Raw genomic sequence first — 22,971 nt, 5'->3', positions numbered from 1 at the left:
GATATAATTGACCATTTTAGGAATCCGAGTGAATTGGTTTGTGGGTAAGTTGTTCTAACTGTGGTCCTTTTTGCTACACACTCTTCACTCAGATTAAGGATTTTAATTGAACTCAGTGTCCCAGTAGATTCGCTTCTAGCAATTCATTAATATGAAATGGAATGAATGCCGCCAGCGCTGGCCCAGTGGCCTCGATTTTATTCCCAACTGGCCTCTGTGACACATGTGTGTTTTCTTTTAAGTCTGACTTACTTGTACTGAGCCACCAGAGTGAGAGAGAGTCACCGTTTGTGTGCATGTATGCATATGTATGTGTGTGTGTGTGTGTGTGTGTGTGTGTGTGAGCGAGAGAGAGAGAGAGAGAGAGAGAAGAGGAGAGCAGCATATGTGCTACCAAAAAATGTGTCAGATAGGTGGCAGGAAACCAGGTCGTCAGTTACCAACCAGCTGTGGCTGGAATGGGACAAGATGATCTGTGAGCTGCAGAAAGTACGCTAACGACTTTGTGGGTCTTATACTGTAGGTGACATGATTTTAATTGTATTAAAAGAACTTATTTTCAACAGCTGAGTCTATAGAAACCACAGAAATGACATCACTGTCGGCTGTGGTTACAGGAGTAACAAAGCACACATTTGACCAACCTCGACCCAACACATCAGTGGTGTTGGATGTGGTCAGAGGTGAAACCAGAGAGGACACTGCAACACTATTTTTCATCTTGGTCCTATGCTACTTGTTAGAAAACTATTGCTCAGTTTCACATCGAGCAGTCATGCAGCAATACTATGATTCATTTAATTTTTAAATCACAGTCTTTTAGCTCTGTTTTTGGTCTCCACCAGCTCCTATGGGAAATATCTGGCGCTACAGCAGCTGTAAACTGTATGCTGACGACTGTGTCTGTCTTCTGTTTGGTGCTAATCAGATAGCATACAGTGAGATTTTAGATCTTTTCCTCTAAAAACCGATGTCTGAGATGACTGAATCGACACCAGAGTGGTGATAGTGAACCAAAATGTGCTAAACAGTGAGCTGAAACACATTATAAAGCTCTGTAAAGTCGAGGGGATCCGCAGATTCAAGTGATAATTCTCTAAAGGTTCACCACTCTGGGCGACCTCATTATCTTCACATTGTGATATAATACATTGTCATTTTTTAAAATATTGATTACAGCCTCTTAAGAATACAGCACACTGACAACCTCACCAAAAAATGTTCCAACCACTAATGCACAAGCTATTTGCTCCTATCTTGTCTGGAGACCCATGTAAAATAACTGCATGAATATTAACTTTAATACAAGTGTGATTCAAAACATACAGTATCTTAATGTCTTAATGCTTTGTGATCGCCTGCCTGAATTCACATGCTTCATCAGCACAAACACGCAGTATAAATGAAACTATATTTTTGGACATGTTTCACTACTTTATAGACCAAACAATTAATTGGTTCATTAAGAAAATAATCACTTAATGGGGTCAACACCACAGCTAACTCCCTAACTCCCTGAACTACGTCAAACTGTTGCAAAACTTGCACCAGTGGCTTCATGCCAAATCTCTTTTGTTTTTACTAACACTCGATGGGTTCGCTGGGATAAGACAACAGTTTCCGCGGCCATCTGGTTGGTCACAGCAGATTTCAATGGTGGCAAGTTTTCACAGCTTAATCAAAAAATTACATACAAGACAAACAAAGCATACAAGCAGCATATTTATTAAGCCAAACTTTGCTGGAAAGTTTTTACAGATGTTTGATCATTTTTATGTCATGTAATCAACTGTACTTTATGTTTTGTTTAAGCTGACCACTGCTGCCGTCTCTGAGAATTTGAGAACTGTGGATTAAATATCTTATTGACGTATAAATCACTACAGGAATAGAGTACTTTAGTACTAAGGTTAAAGTCCCAGATTGTCCTGAATTCCTGTGAAGAAGATAATCTTACTGACACGTTGCTCCAGCCACATATGCTGTAAAAGAGTTTTAAATCCAAAACCAGTGAATAATGAGCTGTTACTTTGTACTTTGTTTTTCGCCACTAACAAGCCATTTACTGAGAAACCAAAAGCAAAACGTTTTGTTGCAAACTCTGACAGATGCCTAATGAGACAATTTCAAAGTATCCCACCAAAGCAATCAGCGCTGCTATGGTAACAACAGTTCAGAAGGGATTATTAAAGCCGACCAAACACTTTTTTAACCGCTTAAATTCTTTGGGAATCAACACAGCTGTTCAGCTGCTTAGGCCGGCACTAACTGGTCCGTAAACGTGACGCTGATGTGCCTTTTATATAAGAGGCAGAGAGAAAGAGAGAGAGACAGCAAGATAGAAAGAGAGACAGACAGAAAAATAAGAGATACTGAGAAAAATAAAGATGTGGGTGTCAGGTTGAAATGAGATGTCAACACGCCAACAGCAATCTTCCCTGAATGCTGAATACTGTAAATTGTTCATAAACAGTACATCAGGGGCAATAATGCTTAACTCCTGAGCAATTAATTTACTAAACCCCAGTCGTAAGGGGGAACAAATGAAGGCTCTTGTGTTTTTCTTTCTTGGGCCTGTCTCTCCATCTTTTGTTTTTTCCTTCTCCTTTCATCTCTTTTTCTCCCCACCATGCATCCATTCTTCCTATGCTTTTGCATAAGTTCTCCAGTGCTGCATTCACATTTAATTTACAGAGATCTTGGGGGCGAACCGAAGCAGGTTTTAGACACAACTGCCAATCCACTTATCCACCCACCCATTGCTGACTGCAGAGTCTGACTGTGCCACGGAAACACACATTTTCCTGCATTTATGTGCTGTGTTTTCCTGTGGATGTTTCTGGTGTTTAAATGTATATGCTTGTAGTGAAGAATCACACCAACATGTCTACAACAAAGACCTGCCTGCGTACCGCCTGTCAGACACAAGGTACAGTTATGTAGGGATCAGAAGCCTTTAAAACACTGTACAGGCATGCATGGCAACAATATAAAAACATAAAGCTAAAAGTTGACACAAGTATCTTTACATGCATGAATACACCGACATCACTTGACAATCAGTCTTTAAATTTGCGTTTTGCTTCACCATCCACAGCCTGGTAAAGCAAAAATGAATTCTGTCAAAAAATAATTGCAGAATCAGTTGCTGAGCATTAATTTAAAACTTTTTTTCACTCTCTCATACAGTCAGCAAAGTCTGTTATTCATCATGGATTTCAACCAAATTCAAAATTAAAGGAGAGCAGTTGGAGGCATATCTACAAACACACACACGTATACGCATGTGCACAAACCCATTCTGTTAGACTTACATTTGGCTTTTTAATATTAAAAGGCTCTAACGTATACGTCTTGTAAACAAATCCCACAAAAAGACCAAAAGGAACACTGAATCCATCCTACTGAACAGTACAGTCCGTGTAGCCTCAGTATGACATACTGTAGCTTATTCCTCTGTGCCGTAGGCAACTGATCAAAGACCCACACTGTAGCATTGGGTGACATGTTCCTCCACCATGATGAACACAGTCCTGCTGCTGCAAATACTCACCACAGCAACAAAAGTAGTAATCTGTGACTGAAAACAGGCCCAAACAAATGTGCTTGTAGCTGCTGTAATTCTAATACACGTTAGCTTTTGGTTTTGGAATTTACTGACCCTGTTTTTTTTTTTTTTTTTACTTTAGATTTCTTCATTCAACATGGGCTTGGGCTTGAATGCCACAAACACGTTGGGGTAGTTGGAAGGGATTCAGGCATGAACATGTTATTGACGGTCATTTCATGTGCTTTTAACAGCAAGAAATAGACAGAATAACAGCAGCCTTATCCTTAAAGTTAAGAGTTAGAGCTTAGACATGGTTATGGTCATGTACAAGATTAGAGATACCAGTTAGAATTTAGCTGGTTTACATTTTCAAGGTTCTGGGGAACATTTAGCTTCATTGTTTGTCCCATAAGTCTCTAAAAAGGCCTATTTTATTCTAGCAGGCTTGTCTTCAGAGGAAATTGATCCTTTCCCTTGTTAGCTTGAAGCACTCAGGGATAACAATGACTGGAGCACAAAAAATGATTTTGATTACATAAAGTTACTGCTGAAATCAGATATTCTGAATATTTAACCACCAACCAAACAGTGGATACTTCATAGCAGAAGACACAGTCAAAGCAATGAACCTTCACATAATTTATTAGCTGTTTTCAGCCAGACATACCACTAGCTGCTTTTATCAAACATACTGTATAAGTACGACATATGGCAATGCATTACCGTCCATATGCAAAGACAGCAGTAAATTAGATTTGATGTCATCTGCTCAATGCTCAACTAGCTTTTGTTGCTAAACAGACCATATTCACAAGTAGCGCCGCTACTCAGTTTAACTACATTTCTGAATAATGTAGCGTCACTATTCTGAAGCAAATACACATTTTCATATGCTATAGTAAGAAAATACAAGTGTAAGTAGTAATATTAATACTGACTATTGTATACTATGGTATTGTGCAATGCTGTCTCACTTACACGAACCCTTGATGAAACTCAGCATCCAGTAAAAGTTCACACCTGTGAACACCTTGGCAAGTAGTAACGTAGCAATCTATTGATTTAAAACAAATTTCTCACTTTGTTGAAAAAATCTCAGTGGGTCATGGAGACCAACTGAAGTCACTCACCCACTGAGCACAACTATGAAGTCCATGACGTTCCAGCCGTTCCTCAGGTAGGAACCTTTATGGAAAACAAAACCGAGTGCCACCAGCTTGATCCCCGCCTCGAAGCAGAAGATCCCAATAAAATATGGCTCTGTTTTCTCCTGTGGATATAAGAAACATGTCAGCACAGCCTGAGCCGAGCTGATGAACGAACGAATAATGCCAGACAGATAACCTGGTACGTTTTAAACATAAACGTCATATATGGACATTTAGAGATAAACAGGGGTGGGACAGGAATAAGTAAACTAATAAGTAAATTAGTTCAGCATTAAAACTTAACTTAGACAGAAGTGCAGATGTAGTAAAAGCAAAATGTACATATCAAAAATACTCATCAAGAAAATGACCCCATTCAAAGAGTTATATATATCTATATCAATGAGTACAAATGAGAACATGTGCGAGTATTTTAATGTCAAAATGGATGGTATTTAAATCATTGCAAAAATCCTAATGTGAACAATTGCAGCTAGTATGACATAAATGTAGGCCAGTAAATATGAGCACATAAACATAGCGGAGTAGAAATATCATAGAAGTATAGAAGTAAAATAAAAATACTCAAGTACCTCAAAATAATACTTAAGGAGAGCACTGGGGTAAATGTGCTTTGTCATTGTCCACCACTAAAAGTACATTTGTATTTCCTTACAAAACTTAAAACAGTATCAGCTTTATTATTTTAAGACAGGCACCCATTTCTGTGCAAAACTATCCACCACCTTCTTACAATCCAGGGCCGATCACTGCATGCTAATAGAAAAGCATGCACCCTCAAATAAAAGGGAGGTTTCCTTTTGCAGATTTTGGAGCTTACCTGTGTGATTATTGGACAAAAACTACTCCATCTTCTCACAACCTCAGTCACAACCTTGTCTATGTGTTTTGGATGTGAAAACAGATTTTCTCCTCACCAGTCTCTTTGCCATGGGGGTTTTATCCTCTCCAGGGAGGTGCTGCTCCAAGGCCAGGACCACACAGTTGGCAGTGATGGTGGCCAGGATCATGTACTCAAATGGTGTAAAGGCCGCAAAGTTAAGGAATGTACTTTCATCACAACACAAGGACAAAACTAACAAATGAAAACAACCAAATGATGCTTATCTTAAAATGTTCAGTACACTAACACTAACAGCAGTAGCCATTAGTCTTATACTTTATCCACATATCAGTATTTTTTCTTAGAGTCCACAGATATTTCAAAGTGCATACATGAATAGTTCAGTGACAATGAAAAAAAAAATGTAGATAGATAGATGATTGAATGACAGATGAATTATGGCATGGCTCATATTCTCTGGTATTGGAAGCAATCTGTTAGAGAGATTGCAGTATCCATGGCAACCTGCTTTTAAAAGTGCTTTTCATGAAGAGAAAAAGAGAAAAAGCAGGTTAGGGATGGAGAGGGAGAAGGAAAGAAAGAGAGAGAGAGAGAGTCTGATTGGTTTAACTACACAAACTACAGCAAATAGTTGTCATAACTCCTATATCACTGCATTCAGCTAACACATTACGCAGACTACAGTACATCAATTTCAGTGTTCTTGTATGACAAATTCACATGTTCAGAGTATTATCTCTTCGCCAGGAAAGAAAAGCAAACAACGTTTTGGCTCGTCTGTGAGGTGATTTACTTGATGTTTTATAAACCAGACAGCAGTGAAATTCTAAACAGGAGCAATGAAACACTTGCACATAAAATAACAAAGACGAGAGTTTTGTATAAATGATGGAATACGGAAACAATTGGTGTACTGAAAGTTAATCATAAACAATTTTGACAATCGCTTAATTTGTTTAGGGCATTTGTCAAGGAAAAAATGCAAAATGTTCCCAGTTTCCTGCTTCTTTGTGCATCACATCAGTGTAAACCAGTTTGGGACTGTTGGTCAGACCAAACAAGTAGTAATTTTAAGATTTCACCTTTGGCTCTGAGAAACCGCGATGGGCATCTTGTACTGTTTTCTAACTTGTTACAGACTGAGCGATTAATAGTAAAAAATAATCAAGACTAATAATTATTTTCAGCCTTAAAAAGATGCCAAATCTCCTGAGAAATCGTAGAATCAATGCAAAAGGCTGCAGAAACAAAGACAATTTGAAAGCTGAACCTGAAATATTGTCCCGTGTTCTGTATTTAATGTTACATAATGAAATGATGAATGTGCAAATCAATAATAAATAAATATAATGAAAGCTGTGATCTCACACTAAAATATTTAAAGTTGAACTGATAGGTCGTCAAGCGATGATTCACCATCTATTTGGTATTTTTCAAGCAAAAACGCCAAACATCACTGGGGTCCATCTTCTCAGCTGTGGTGATTAATGTGATAATAAATTAAATATAAATATAGGGAATTTGATGACACTTTGGGTTTTTAGGAATCTGTGATGGTGATTTTTCACTGATCAATGATGAATAATCTGCAAATGCAGACTTTTCAAAAATGCACTCCTTCACACATTTCTTGTGTTGCTGGACTGATTTGTGCAGTTGCAAATGCTTTGCAGCTTTCTATTTTCTCAATGTGGACATAAGTCCACGATTTTAGAGTTCTCATCGTTTCTAGAAGCTCATTTCTATAATTTCAACACTCTGTGCGGGCAGACACATACAGATATTTCAACTGAGAGAAGGTAGCTACCACACCTGAGAAATGGTCAGGCTTTCTATGGAGACCACACCAACAGTGCATCATGGGGGAATTCATAGCAGATCGCAATGCATTCATTTAGCTATTTATGCCTACACTCATAAACGCACATAATGCTTCCTGATGCAGTATACAAACAATCATAACGCATTATAGATGTGACTGAATTTGGAGTATAAGTTCAAGGTTCTTCTGAATGCTGCTAGTTATAAACTAAAGGTTGACTGACGGGGCTTCTAATACAACATGACTACCTACACTCACCTACACACCTACCACCAACAATCAAGCTTTATAAGGATTCACAGTAAACTTCAAATCACTTATGATGGATGAAAATCCATCACACTTTATTTCCCATCAATAGTGCATCATGTCGTAGATGCATCAATATGGATTTTACTTGACTTTTGATCTTTTAAGTCGTTGTAAGTCACATGAATAATATTTTATGGCTGGTGATATAGAGCGTCAGAGAGCGTATGTCTTCACGAGAAGTCATAAAGCATTATGAACACACTGTAAGACACTATGCACTAACCCATGATGCACTATAGATGCGGTCTTCATAGAAAATGTTATCATTCCTCAAGAGTTACATCCACCCTCAGCAGAAACATTTGTAAGTGAGTGAGTACGTGATCCCCTCTACATGCAACGTATGCATATGTGTGAACCAGCATGCATTGCGTCTGCCTATATGTGCCCCAACACTTGTATGTGCTTGTGACTTTCAATCCCTCCGAGTTCCCACGAGGCAGCTGCTTCCTGTTATTAATTTTCCTGCCTTGAGAGAAATGGGGTCACTGACTCACAACGGAGTGCTGCGATGGGGGCCTCCGAGACCCATACTGACTCACATTGACAAGTTCACATTGTTACCATTGAAAGCAGTTGAAAATAGCTGAAGTGGGAAATACTTAATAAATCTCGCCCACTCTGCTACTACCTGTTACCTGTTACCATGCATACCAGAGATTATGCATATTTTAGACCATTTAGGACAAATCACATAACCATTTCACACACCACGTTGTTGATTTGATTTGTATTTTGATATATTTTTCTGAGCTTCAAAGCAGCCAATGACTTAAATTTGTTTTGGTACAATCTGAAAATCAACTGACACACTCTTGGAGCACGAAGCAGAGTGTGTTTACCCGGGCTCTACGTTGTGATGATTGTTATGTCTTTCACCAAACTGATTGATTGTCAATTAATTCATTTAGGCCACACAATAATTTAACAATAGGACGTAAAACTGTGCAAAAACTTTAAAGTCAAAGTAGAGCTGCAGCTAATGATTGTTTTCATTATTGATTAATTACCTTCTCAACTGATGCATGCATTATCTGGTCTATAAAATGTGTTGAAAAATGTGACAAATACCTCAGATTCAGTTTCCTGAAACCCAGAGTGGCATCTACAAAATGTCAGTTTACAAAAGACAAAGAAAAACATCCATCAGTCAATATCAAGATCTACATATACATAATTAAGCTTTAGGTCTTCACATTGTATGCAGATGCATGGAAACTAATGGCTGGCCGGCAAAGTAAAAAAATATGAAGAATATGAAACTGTACAGTTTGAATAGTGTAAAGCTTAAGATTATTTTCACTGATTATTTGTTCAGTTTTCAGTATTTTTTCTAGATTGATCTGTATGGCTATCATTTAATCCATAAAGCACCGGAAACCAGCAAAAAAGAAATAACCCACCCTGAATTTCCCAGACGAGACTCCTTCAAATACCTTTTTTATCTGACCAGCAGAGTAAAACTCAAAGATGTTCAGTTTACTATAAAAGATGACAAAGGAAAGCCGCAAATGCTCACATTGAGAAGCTGCAAACAGACAACCATTTTTCTTTTTATTTTTTAAAAAAAAGCACTAATCACCTATCAAAATCAGCACTGGCCTTCAAACTGAACTCTCTGATGCAGAGAGTTTTCCCTGCATTGGGCAACACACGTCTACTGAACGACTACTGAACTTGAAATGTCATACTGTATGACAACTGTCACACACAATCAAAGACATATACTGCTGCAACGAATTCATGAATCTGCTTTTCACTTGCAGTTCTCAGAACTTGAATGCTTTGTGCAAAGATCTGGGTCTCACCCAGTCAATACTCTGACAATGTGCTGCTCTTACAGCCCACGATCCACCACAGTAGTACTGGCCAGCTCTCTCCCACATACCTCTGCCTCTGTGATACCGACAGTCACATTACCGTGCTGCCAGTGGCCAGCTAGTCTTGACCACTAGCCCCACTCCCACACGCCACACAGAGCCTGTGGTTAGGTAACAGTGGGAGACTGGCACACTGCACTGAAGGGGGGTGTAAGACAGGAGGAGCAGTGGGTAGATATGGCAACTGAGATCAGGTATCAGAAAGTCAAAATATACACAAGATTTATCACTTCAAACGTGATTAAGGTGAATAAAAGTAAATACATTCAAGTGATGAATGAATGATTTTTTTTTTCTCATTTGTAATAAGCCAGTGTGGTTGTGCACACATGTTAGCCTGCACTCTCTGTGAACATTACATTACATGCATTTCCTGCAGTTGCTTGGAAAATAACCTCCCTGCCAATGTTTGTTAGATCTGTAGAAGTTCAGGACAAAAGAAACTCTTGGTTAGAGCAGGAAGCAGAGGAACACTGCCTGGTGGATTTGAACTGACACCTACTCGTGGCCGGGTTCATATTCCAATGAGCACTAAGGCAGCAGAGATGTGCCTACATGCCACCCCCACAGTGAGCAGAGCTGCTTCTAATGATCACCACATGCTAACTTTCTGTCTTCTGCCAGCACTGGAGCACATGGAGCCCACAGATCGAATAAAACCAGGGCGAGTTACTTAGCAGAAATACGAGAAGGTTAAAATTCAGCTGTGCAGAGGAATTAATTAAAGAGCTTGTTTTCAGTCTGGTGATTTTAGTAACAGCTGGACATCAGGGAGCAGGTTATGCAGAGTAGAAAGCATGAAAACCATGAGAAAACATGCACTGACAGAACTGAAGAACTGCACTTTAGGTTACACTTCTGGTACTGTTTGTTTTCTTACACTTCATATGACATGTAACAGGAGTGAATGGCAGATGTTCACGTGCTTCCTGCAGCTGTCCGTGGTGCTGACCAGACAACAGCCCACCATGCAGCCTCCCTGTAAAACAAAGAACTGCAAGAAAAGCAAAGACAACTTTAGGCATAACTCTAATGTTTTCTTTTAATGGAAGGATATGGCCATTCAATGATCCTCCTGGCGTATTTTCTGATGATGTTGTCCTCTGCGAATATGAAGAGCGACCTGTTGACCGTGAGGCAGTTCTGCCGGTGGGGTACGGGGTTGTACAGAGCCATGGTCCGGGCCCGCTGCGCCTTGGCTTGTTTCATGGAAGCCGTCAGCGCCCCCGCGGCTGCGTCCTGTCCGTCGCCGCCGCGCTCCAAGTCCGCATCCCCGGAGTCCACCGTGCTGGGAGCGGATTCGTCTCCAAAGCGAGCCATTCTACAAAGAGATGAGGAGACCGCTCGGCTTAGAGTGTTTTACTACAGGAGGACTTCAACTCCAGAAAAATGTGAAGTGGAGCTAAACGGGGGTAAAGAAAAAAAAAAAAAAAGGATCCACCTTCAATCCACCGACAGCTTTTCAAGCCCCAAGAATCCCCCAAAAGTTGCTTGCTCCTCTTACTCCATATCCGCAAGAACAAAAATGATTAGATCGTTCATCAAAACATCCATTTATTTAATGACGCTTCAGGTACGAGAGCTGCAAAAAAAAACAACCCTCGAAATGTTATCTCATCTGCTTAACAACGCGTTACTATCCGCTCCGAACAACTTTTAATGCGTGCGCGTCTCTAAACTCAGGCAGCAGAGGGAAGAGGGGGGAAAAAAAGAAAAGAGATCCAACGAGTTTATACCTGGCAGCTTTCTATCAACATCCAAGCCCGTTTTGATCCGACAAACCGGCAGCTGTGTGATGAGAAACTACTCTGTGCTCATTAGGTGGTGAGATCCGAGGGAAGTCTTCGCAAACTTTACGCATCTTCTCGACCCGGTAAACTTGACAAAAGGACGTCTCTTTATAAAGCTGCAAATGGAGTTATTCTCCAGTCGTCGAAAATGTAGCAAGAGGGTCGACTGAATCCTTACATCAGACGTATCTTACAAATCTTATCACCTGCTGGGAAATGATCACGCAGCCAGGAGCGCATTGGCACCGGCAGCCCCCTCCCACAGTGACATTTCATGATGGCGATTTCAAAATTCATCTGAATGAACGCTGGTGGATAGGAGGGACGTATATTTTGTTACCATAGCAATTAGGGTTTGCTGAGGATGAACAAAAACATTTTTAAAAAAAGAAGAAGAATCCTATATGCAGTAGGCTGTGTGGGTATGCGGTTCAAAAACAATTATGTAAAAAATGTTAGTGGGTGCAGTGGCAAAAGAAAGGGGTGTGAAAATACATTTAACACTAATACTAGTGGGAGTGTCAGCACACAAAAAAGGCAACAAGTGTGTGGATGGGGCAAGCGAGAGAAAAAACAACCTAAAGGTGATCTAAACAACAAAAGCTTGACTCACCCCCCCATTTAAATGCTTTCAACATCTGACAGTCACACAGCATTGTCATATTTCCATTAATGGAGACAGACTCGTACTATTAAAACATTTAAAAACTAGGCCGTTGTGCTAATATTGGAGTAACAGTCAGGAGTAAAAATAGAGCATGAAATAGATCTTAGGGCTGCTCCCTTTTTGAGGGAGAGGAGAAGAAAGCAGGGTCTTTTTCACACTCAGTGCCACAAGTGAGACCTCATTAGGCAACTGGGCTCTCTCGCTCCATCTGCTCCTCTCCTCCCTTCCCCACTGTTTCCTGAAGATGACCACTTCAGCCCCCACAGACATGATATTATTCGAACGTGGCATGTTTTCAAGCCCCAAGCTGCTGTTTGTCACTTCAAACAAATGCAATTAAATCTACCACAGCTTCTGTCCGCCTGACACAAAATATCACCGTGCTGCCGTTGACTGACAGACTCGACTGTGCAGCAGCGCAGTGCAGGTATCACGGCGTGTGCAGACGGGCAGGGCTCGGTCAGGAGATTGAGAAAGCAAGCAAAAGAGAGAGTGACAAATTTATGCTTGGCGAACAAGTCGAGATCTGGGGGAGAAGAAGGAAAACGATTTAACAGGCTCTATGAATAAGTCCAGAAACTCAGCCACGACTGTTACCTCCTCTTCCTCATCTGCATGAGGCAGGCAGGCGTGTCACTTCATGCAAAACAGGAGAACAACAAAAAGGCTACGCTGACCTATTGACTGCAGAAAATAAAAAAATAGCAGGATGATAATTCGCATGTTTTGTGTACCGTTTGCTTGATTGTTTATCAGCACTGCACATTAACATATCTTATGTTCATCTCCACTTTCTACTAAAGAATGTCTTACATAAGCACTCGGTACAAAAGAAAGCCATCATCTACTTGTATGATGCCCAACAAAAATATTTGTCCATCTCTGCAAACAGTACATATCTCTCCTCATCTCTGCGTCTCTCTCTTTGCTGTTGTTTCCATAGCGACATGGCTCTCTTGAATTCTTTCTCCGTTCATTTCTGCCAACAAAAGCCATGTTGCACAATAGAGCAACCTCTTCCTACAGAAATCTGTTTCTCCCAGCACACACACACACACACACACACACACACACACACACACTTGAGCACACCAACACTTACACACACACACACACACACACACACACTTGAGCACACCAACACTTACACACACACACACACATATAAACACCTCCCGTCTCCATCAAGGTCACTGGACATCTTCACAAAGCTGAAAGACTACGAGTCCTGTGTAACACTGTCACAACACTGATGATCCACTGTACTGTATGGATGGCCAGATGTAGCCTGCTTTAAGAGTGTTTGGCTTTTGTTCCGCTCACAGCCTACTCAGAGTCTTCTAAAAATAGCTGTGTGCACTGTTAGCGGAAAAAGCAGAGAAGCTCATATCAATTTGCTTGGGCCTTTTAACCAAACTTTGAAAAGGATGAACCTAGAAGAAAGGGTTAACTGAATGATTAGCGCCTTGCTACAGGGCAGTCAAAAATATTTTTTGATAGATGCGATATTTTGTTGACCGCAAAACATAAAACAAAAAAGATCTTTCATTTGAATGGAGGCTGCAGGTGACATGCACCATGAGTTAAAACGTTAATGGGAGTACTTTGTGCCAGAACTCTGAAGAGCATTTATATAATTGCAGACAGGCTTTCATCCAACATTGACTGAAGTGGTTTTAGCATTTTATTTTTCTCTCTGTTCCCTAGCAACAGACATCCTCTAGTACTGAGTTATGTCAGTTTGATTCGACCAATAACTGCCGCTCATATTACCGCAGATTGGTGTGACACCATGCCAGTTCACCTTGAAACATATTTACATCACGGTTGTGGTTTCAGAGCAGTCAGTCCCGCGTGTGAAACAGAGAAAACATGACCCAAAATGCTGCAAATTCATCAATTAACCTCAGAAAGTTTCTCTTGTGAAAAAGCGCTCATTACTCTCAAAGTCACATTACGCAGAAAATCAGTATCATTCATCGATTTTGATTTTTTTTTCCTAAAAAAATTGGTCCTACATTTTTACAAAGTATCATTAATGTTTCAGCTGCACAGAGAAAGTGAACAATAAACAAAGTCTACTGCTTTAGCCCTAAAGAGAACATGAGCCGCTTCCCTGCTGCTCTTCTACTTTGATTCCCTAGCATCCCCTAATGGACAAATAACCAAAATACAGTAGTGGTATGGTATCAACATTCAGTTGTTATTATTAAGCCAGTCATTTAGTATTTTTTTACTTTTATGTGCTATAGCTGCTCATGTACGCATGTTTGAAAATATGAAGAAAGACTGACTTAAATCCTGTGTGAGTGTAAGTATGTGTGTACATGAAAGGGAAAAGATGGAAAGCCAGAATGACAGTAGACCAGTAAAGTGGATGTGGAGTGGGTGGTGGAGGTACAGTAAAGAGAAATCAGAGGCTGGAAGAAGGAGGACGAGGGAGTGGGCTTGTTGGTGGGTTGGGGGTTACGCTGATGGAGTGCCACTCCACATTTGAGTGCTGGGAAGCAGATAATCAGAGCGATGTGGCTCCAGAGTTCAAAAGTTCAGAAACAAGCACCCTCAGCCCCACCGTTAATAACGCAATCCAGTATCTGATTACACTAAACTGCAGCCAACGATGTAACACAAGCACGAAAAAGAAAAATTAACAGATGAAAGCAGTGGGAACTGACTTGGTGATTCATTGGTAGAAGTGCAACAATACTGAAAACAAAGGCAGCATCTGCATACGTATTGCTACTATGGAGAACCCTTTGAAATGAGCACTTTGTAGCTAAGCAACAAAACAACAACAATAAATGTTATACTTTGTACAGTAACGGTTAATAAATTTAACCCCCGAACCATGAATATTGTGGAATTTTTTTTGCCAGCAGCAGGAGCAGCATGGTGGAATAATGCTTTTAAGAGTGGGTTAGTATCACCTGCTCAAGGAAGCACATGTGACGTGATACACAGCACTGCAGTTGGTTTTACAATATTCCACTGATCAACAACATAGAAATGTAGCAATGCACCAACAAGACTAGCACCTAGCAAGACTAGCTAGCAAGCAAACACGGATGTAAACATGGCCGCTTTCAAATTCGTTCAAAATTCATCACTGCAGCGGTTTCATGGCGGATAAGCATTAAACACTTTTATTAGGCCATGAACATACACATAGTGTGTTATGGTCTGAAACTGTCAATGTAAACAAAGCAAATAAACTTAGTTTGTTTACATCTCACCAGGTTATCTTTAAATTTATTCCATAAATGTGCTCCTCCATGTTTTGACCACCACAGGGACAAAAGACTCAGTGGATCTAACCAATGGGAGTCAGTGTTTGGTCCACTTGGGGGCAATGGAACAAGCTGAAAACAAAACACTGGGATGTTTATTATCTGATAAAGTTGATATGGTGAAGTTCTCCATAGCAAACAGACATGGAGCACCATTAGCATTTTCTGTCCAATCTTCACTAGCTAGCTAACCTGGTTTCAGAATCAGAATTCCTTTATTTATCCCCGAAGGGAAATTGTTTAATTTAATTTAATTCTTTGTCTGATGTTTGGTGCTGGGGAGGTAAAAGGTTTATCTTTCATTTTATCTAAACTTTTTTCACAGAAAATTCAGCTTCCTGCTGTGGCTGTACATGAGATTTATGGGAGCTATGAAAGAGAATCAAAACAATAAATCTGGGGGCCATGAAACCAAAACAATAAGCTGGAAGATGCTAATAAGTTAAGTAGATTTGAGGGGAATTGCAGAGCTGGGTGATATTTCTCCTTTTGCCTTTCATCTGACACAAACATTTGACCCATTGTTTATTCAAAAAAGTACTGATGAGGGGATTGGAGCATTAAGGTGCTTGTTACATTTTTAAACTACAGTATGTCCCAGTGCTATGAGTCATTTTTACAACAAACGGCTTAATGAACAGGTGTAATTAATAACAAAGAAAGGCTAGATAAATGGAGCATCATTAATGTTATTAATTAGTTAAAGTTAAAGTTAAAATGTCTGCCACGTAAAAGGTTTATTGACTGAAATACTGCACTTCACATTTTTATATTGCATGATGCCATCACTGCTTTAAATAGAACAGAATTCCACTTCCTATTGCATAGGCTTCCTCACATTTTTAATGAATTCAGCTTGACATATGTCATATTTTTAGAAGCCTTGGGACCTTGTTTAACATTTAAAATAAAACTCTGTGGCTTGACAGTATGTGTTTGCAATAACGGACCCACCAAAGAGGTTCAACAAGTTGAAAAGTTATGCTGCATGTGGAGTATGTGTGTCTGTTCTTTTGCACTGGCACTTTCATCTTCCTCCATGGAGATTTATCATCTTTAAACATACAACTTAAGAGCAATCTTTTGCCTGTGAATCTCTTTTATACTTACTCCCACTCTTTCCGGCGGGCCTGCGGTGTGCTCTGGATTTTGTGAGCCTGGTGAGCCATGATGATGTCCTTCTGCTCCACAAGTCCTCCACGCCGGCGCAGCATGCAGGGGCTCAGAGATCCCGAACCCTGATCGGACGAGCCCTCTTCCTGACCACAAGGCACATCAAAGCTGGCTGCTCGAGGGGGCAGACTCAGGTACTCAGGGACGCCATGAGGCACCTGCAGAGAGCTGGAACGGGCCCCTTGTGCCAGACCGTGACGGGCAGCAGGGCTGGGCTTCCTCCAGGCCTCGGGTTCAGGGAGGGACAGAGAGGACCGGACGTGCATTGCTCCTCCTGGACCGCAACTTGATGGAGAGTGGCGATTGGGTGTGAGGGAGAGGGAGAGGGACTGGTCTGAACTGGTGAGCATCTCTACAGAGGACGGTAGTTGGCAGTTTCACCATAATGCTTCAAAAAAGGGTAAAGAAACAGAAAAATCAGGAGTGAAAAGTGGTTAATCACATTCATCAAACATTGCTCAGAAAACATTTAATGTCCTGCATGTCTCCTCTCTGTTTGTCTATTTTTAGCCACCATAACGGCATGGCTCCATGGACCACAATGTTGGCCAGTTGGTCAGCCCAACACTTTGATCTAGACTGAAAAAATCTCAGTAACGATTCGATGGACTGCCATGAACTTTGTACAGATACTAATGGTTTCCAGAGGGTGAATAAAAGTTATCACATCTCAAGTGAAATATCTCAATATCTGCTGGATGAACTGGCACAGAATTTGGTACAGAGTTTTATGGTTTCTGGCTGTTGTGTCCTAATGATCACCAGCCTTTTCCTCATTTTTGAGTGAAATATCTCAACAACTATTGGACAGATTGCCATGACATTTGGTTCAGACATGCAAGTCCCTCGCTGAATTGTAGTCACTTTGTTTATCCCTTCACTTTTCATCTATGACCATCATCTGGTCAAAATTTCTATTTGTCCACCACTTTAGTTTATGATCAAATATCTGCAAAATCAGCTGTACTTTTGTTTAATACTAATTAACAAATGTTAGCCTAAGACAGTGAACATTATATCTGCTAAACACAAGCTTGTTATTATTGTGATGTACAACCTCAGCACTAGCATGGCTGCAGACTCCTTTTCATTTTTTCTCTATAATGCAAATTACTGTAAATTATTAAAAGATAACTACGGCATATGGATGGGAAACATCTAATAGATATACTGACAGTTCCTTGAACAAAAAACTGTATTTTCCCACACGTAATGCAGCTTTAATTCAGGATGAATGCCACCATTTATCCTCTGCATCAAATGATCACCTCAGCCAGTGGGAGCTTTGATGCTAGCAGCGCATATAACTGGATGAACAAAAGCTTTGAATCAGCAGCCATGCACAAATAGCACCAGTAATCATACTGGTGAGTGGAATAAGACTTTGTACAGGGAGTGGGTGTAGTAAAAGTAATGAGGACACATTCGTAGAGGTGAGATTTTCTGTATCCAAAAAGCTCTGACCACAGTTTAGACTTTTTTTTTTTTTTTTTTTTTTTGCTCTCATATGGTCACATGTATCCACAATACTGACCACAGCAGAAGAGACCCTTTAAACCTTTATCACCCCGTGGTTGGCCGCTACTGTCCAGTTAAGCGAATGTGTGTGTGTGTGTGTTTGTGTGTGAAATGAAAAGGAGATGAGGTGTCAAGGCTGGAAAACAGCAAGTTTGAGGCAAGCGAGTCAGAGACAGACGAAACAAGGCTGTTCGCACCGAGCCGGAGCTGAAAGGAAGATGTCTGAGTGTGGGAGAGCTGAAGCAAAGGCACAGTGACTCATTCATCAGCAGCAGGGCTCCTCAGACATGAACTGGACACATCTGAGTTGAGCTCTGCCCTCACAACGCTCGTCTAAAAGCTGGGAGAGGCTACAAGGTCAGCACACACATTTTACAGGGGCCGCTTGATCACAGCTTTATGCTGCTGATGGGCGGGTTGTCTCTCATTTTAGCACAGCCATAAAGGTTCAAAATACATGGGATACCATGAATTATCAGGTGGACCTGCAGCTGGAGCCGTGGAGAAAAATGAAATGTCAAGGAACTTTTATCAACAAGAGCCCCTTCAAAATGCAGAAGGGGCCAAACAAGTAGGATGCTGTCGCGTGTTTATTCAAACAATTTAAATTAATCATGAAAGATGAGGTTGCTTGATGATGATAAGGTTGCTTCACAGAGAACAGCATCAGTAAGCCCACTGCAGTGTGCCTGTTAAGACAGTAATTACTGCTGCAAGAAGCGCCCACCTTTTCTGTATAATCCAATAAAGTTAAAACACCTGTGTGGAGATGCTCTTTTATTTTAAATTAAAATCATTTCAGCTCCTGGCTGTGATCTCCCTCGCTTTAATTAGTACAACCACTGAAGAGCCTACTGGAAACAACAGGCGGACCCCCTTGTCTAATTTGTTCGCATCAGCTGCAGGTCTGCAGTCGTTTTGGAAATACATTAACTAGCCTGTTAACAGGTACTGCTAATTAGGATTCTGTTTCTTTCTTCTTGTGGAGTTAAGTGTCTGACACACATGCAAGCGAGGAAAGAGGAGGAGAAAAAAGACACCCGAAGCAGCAGTCATAACAAATGGAAATAGATGAATAAGATGCTAAAAATGTTCCCTGGAGAAAGAGGATGAATACATCGCGCGCGACAGGAAGCAAGGAGGAAAAAAAAAAAGTCAATTAACCAATGAAAAGATTAATGAATTTGACAGGTTTACCTTGCGGCGACGTGCGCTTCTTCATCTTCAAGACAGTCCCCGATCAGGTGGATGCAAAATTCAGTCCCTGTCACTGAGTCCAAGTTCAGAGGTTTGAGGAGGATTTCGCGAGGATTCCTTGAGTGGTGATTACTGCTGTTTGCCTATAAATACCGCGGGGTGGCTGGGAGCCAGAGGAGTGTAGCTCAGATGAACGTAAACAGGCATGTGGACAAGCGCGAAGCATGGAAATAATCCCAGTCATGTTCACTAGCTGGCTGCGGTGATATGAGTCACTTTATGTGGGTCAGGATGAATGGCTGTTCCGTCAAATTTCATTTAGAGACTTCGCTGAATTGTGCCGTCACGCCTGAAAAAGTTGTTTACCTGTCCGGAGATCAGGTGAGTTTTAGTGGGAGAGAGAAAAAAAAAATGCAACAGGTCTGCCTGCACGCTGTTCTTTGGAAACGTTGGTCTGGTGTGAGCACAAACACATTGACTAAAATATATTTACCACTAGATGGTGGACTAAAGCCACACACCTGACGCACAGCAGGTTCAGTGGATAGAAGTAGGACTGACAGCAAAGGTGCAGGTAATCCTGTATCTAAGTGCACCTGATGTGTAAAAGCAGGGCCAGCACAAACCTTTTTCATCAACCATCATCATCATCATCCCCAAAATTCAATGAAAGAAATATGAGCCTACCACAGAGTAAAAGTACATCATTGAGTAAAAGGGGTCATTTGGTATTTTCCAGCTAGCTAGAAGTATTATAAAGAAAACATATTCAAAATATCTAAAGTAAATGTACTTTATAGCAGTGATCATTAACAGACAGCCTGTGGGCCACATCTGGAATGCCAAAGCCTCCCATCTGGCCTGCAGTATATTAATGAATTCAGAACATGCTCAAATCTAACATTGCTCACCAGTGGAGAAAGTCCAGTCGCCCCCCCTCAGCGTGATGGGAAATTAACTTGCCAACCCCTAATAATGAGCCAGAAAAGTCCAATTCAACTCCATCTAGTGGACCCTCCATCAAACCACCCAGCACCCATGTTGGCCTTTCCCCGGAGGAGACAGCAGCACACTGGCTGGACTACAGGAGGCAACTCAGTAAGAATCACTAAGCTTGTCTGCTAAATGCAAGAGGCATCACTTGGGTTTATTTTCCTTGACCAATGATTGTAGTGAGTCAGAATTTTTAGTGTTTTTGTTTGCTTCCTGTCAGTTTGACTGCCTCCTTGGTGGAGGTCTTATCGCTTTTTCTAGTCAAGTAGCCTACCTTGCTATCATTATGTATTTCCCATGACTCCCAACTCCAACTCTGATATGATATAGGCTATTAAAAATAACTAATTATTATATAATTAATTATATAATAATTCCAAGAAATCATTAAAAAGAGAAAATATCTGCTTCAAAAAGTTCACTTCAATCAAACATTCCTGAAGTGTCAGTGTGACATCATCATCATCATTATTATTATTATTACTATTATTTTAACTATTGGATTAATATGTAAGCTGTAGTGTGTATAAAATGATGATACAATCTGTTCATAAAATCTTAATCTGTAAAGTAACTAAAGTTGTTAAGTGCAGTGAAAAGTACAATATTTGACTCTGAAATATAAAAGCAAGAATAAAGTAAGTATTGAAGCCCAGATTCCTCAGAATTATTCAGAGGTATGATGAACGAGTGAACTGACTTTGTTACATTCTGCCGATGTTAAAAATAAGTACATGATAAATAAAGGTGTAAGGGTGCCCGATTTCCCACAAAAGCATCATCAACAACCATCGAAACAGTTCGAATATGCACATCTGCTTGTACGTATGAAAACATGTTTTGCAAGTTAGAAAGAAAAGTTGACTGACAAAGTGTAATCAGAGTTGCAGAATGGCAAGTCACAGAGGTGCTGCAGGAGGAGGAAACATCACAAATTAATGCTAGAAATAAGATGCTGGAGCAGGTAAAGTTCAGTAGGCTTAAAGCATAATGTCTCAAACTGTGTGCTTTTTAATCTAATGTAATCTGATGCAAATGTAAAAAAAAGACTGAACATGAAAAAAGTATGTCCCATGTCTCTATTATTATGAAACTAGAGCCAAGGACAGAGAATGTGATTAAAACAGAGCCATGATGGTCCATGTACTTAATTAAAAGGTCAGCTGTGTTCATTTTAACCAATCCTGTTATTCCCCAAGCTGGGGACGAGGTGTTAGCAGTGGGACTGAGACCAGAGCAGAAACCATCTGCCGTCACCAACACTGAAGGGTAAAAGAAAACCACACACACTTGTTTCTGTCTCCAAACCTCTTGATTTTTGTCCTGGGAAAATCTTTGCTCCTTCAAACTGGTATATTTAAAGTGATGTCTTGTTACAACAGACCAGAGTTATCGTTCAGAAATTCTCTGCAGTATCTCAGTGTCTGTTGTCAGACATGAGGAGTTTGTGACACAAAGGACACAGAGTATTTTCTAATGTCCCAGTGCCATATTGCATGAGTTAGATACACAATATATTACCTTTGTGTAATCTAGCAGAATCATCTCCGAGAGGAAATAATTGCCATCTTTATCCTCTGGGCACATGGCAAAGTGGATGCCTGAAGTGGAGACGCCAAGCAGAGAAACTGCTGCCATTGAAAGAAAACAAACAAACAACAAAAAAAGGATGCTGGAAATAGACCATCAGGTGTATGTGCTGTTTGGTGCAATAGATAGTTGATAATCTGCCCTGAGGATAAACATCAGGTTTGCTCTGTCTGCTTGCTTTTCCAAATTTTACATTTCACATTTTTACATTTCATTTCACATTTTTTTTTTAATATTGAAGTGTCTCAAGGTCAGATTTATTAATAATGCTATCTTAGGTTGGCTCAGAGTAAGACAAGTCTTTATTACTATTATCCATGACAGCCAATCTCTGAGAGGTATTAGAGGGCTGCAGAGGTGAACCGCAAATTAACTTAATCTCTCTTTAACTGATATTGATGTTAATTAATCTGCAGTCCAGCCAAGGCAACTAGAGGAGCATCAGAGTCTAGTCTGGCACAACTAGAGGCTAAATAATAATTGAACAGAAAGGGAAAATGGTCCTTCTCATGTTTTGAAACATTTTAAATCATTTGAATCATTTTAAAATGTCCTTAGGAGGTATAAACACTTGGCATTTACTGTGTCTGACCTTCAATCTATCAAAGTGTGAAGCTGTGTTTTAATCATTTAGATAAGCTATTACACAGATCTGCCTCTCAAACTTTTGGTTCATGACTCCTTCAAATTAAAGCAATTCCTACTTGACTGGTGAACAGTTCAAGCAAAGAAGGATTCTGCCTCTTTGGATTGTTTCATCTTATTACATTTTGAGGTGTAAAATTCCAAGAAAAACAAGAAAATAAAATGAGAATGATTTGGTAGAAGTATGTTTTCATATGGCACAAGTTTACCTCAAAGATTTTTTACCTCAATAAAACATCACACTCGTCTATTCACTAAGGTTCACGGTAAATTCTAGAAAATTAGCTTATTTTCTGTCTAAAAAGAAGTGAGAAAGGTATTTTAATCATCAAGAGTCAATTTATTTTCATATTCTAAAATGCAAAGGACATAACAGGATTTGAGAATAAATCCAAGGTTGAGTGCACAAAAATGTTTCACTGCAGGCGATTATGTACAAGAATGAAATCAACAAATCTTTACAGAATTCAACAGGTACTGCATTGATATTTAGAGTCAGCTTTTTGAACCTAATAACTGGACTTAGATTCATTT

The 22,971-nt window shown here is 40.2% G+C and overlaps 1 protein-coding gene across 5 annotated transcripts in view; it reads right to left on the bottom strand.

Annotated features, from left to right (window-relative positions):
• The window catches only part of cacna1eb (calcium channel, voltage-dependent, R type, alpha 1E subunit b), a 55,135-nt gene extending 35,458 nt beyond the window's left edge, over positions 1–19,677 (bottom strand). For 2 of the 5 annotated variants that reach the window (XM_046408720.1, XM_046408721.1), the window contains exons 1-5: positions 19,210–19,676; positions 16,432–16,882; positions 10,635–10,898; positions 5,637–5,742; positions 4,681–4,820 (exon numbers count right to left, since the gene is read on the bottom strand). In XM_046408720.1, the coding sequence (XP_046264676.1) occupies positions 4,681–4,820; positions 5,637–5,742; positions 10,635–10,898; positions 16,432–16,844 (923 nt within the window). In that variant the 5' untranslated portion in view covers positions 16,845–16,882; positions 19,210–19,676. Of the gene's footprint in view, positions 1–4,680; positions 4,821–5,636; positions 5,743–10,634; positions 10,899–11,018; positions 11,118–11,313; positions 11,721–16,431; positions 16,883–19,209 lie in introns of those variants that run through there. The other 3 variants (XM_046408724.1, XM_046408722.1, XM_046408723.1) reach the window with 3 other exon arrangements.
• Positions 19,678–22,971: the final 3,294 nt, after the last annotated feature.

The sequence above is a fragment of the Scatophagus argus genome, chromosome 13 (genome assembly GCF_020382885.2).
Source record: "Scatophagus argus isolate fScaArg1 chromosome 13, fScaArg1.pri, whole genome shotgun sequence".
Taxonomy (NCBI): Eukaryota; Metazoa; Chordata; class Actinopteri; family Scatophagidae; genus Scatophagus; species Scatophagus argus.
The sequence above is the reverse complement of the archived record's forward strand: the minus strand, read 5'-3'. Positions and strand labels throughout refer to the sequence as shown.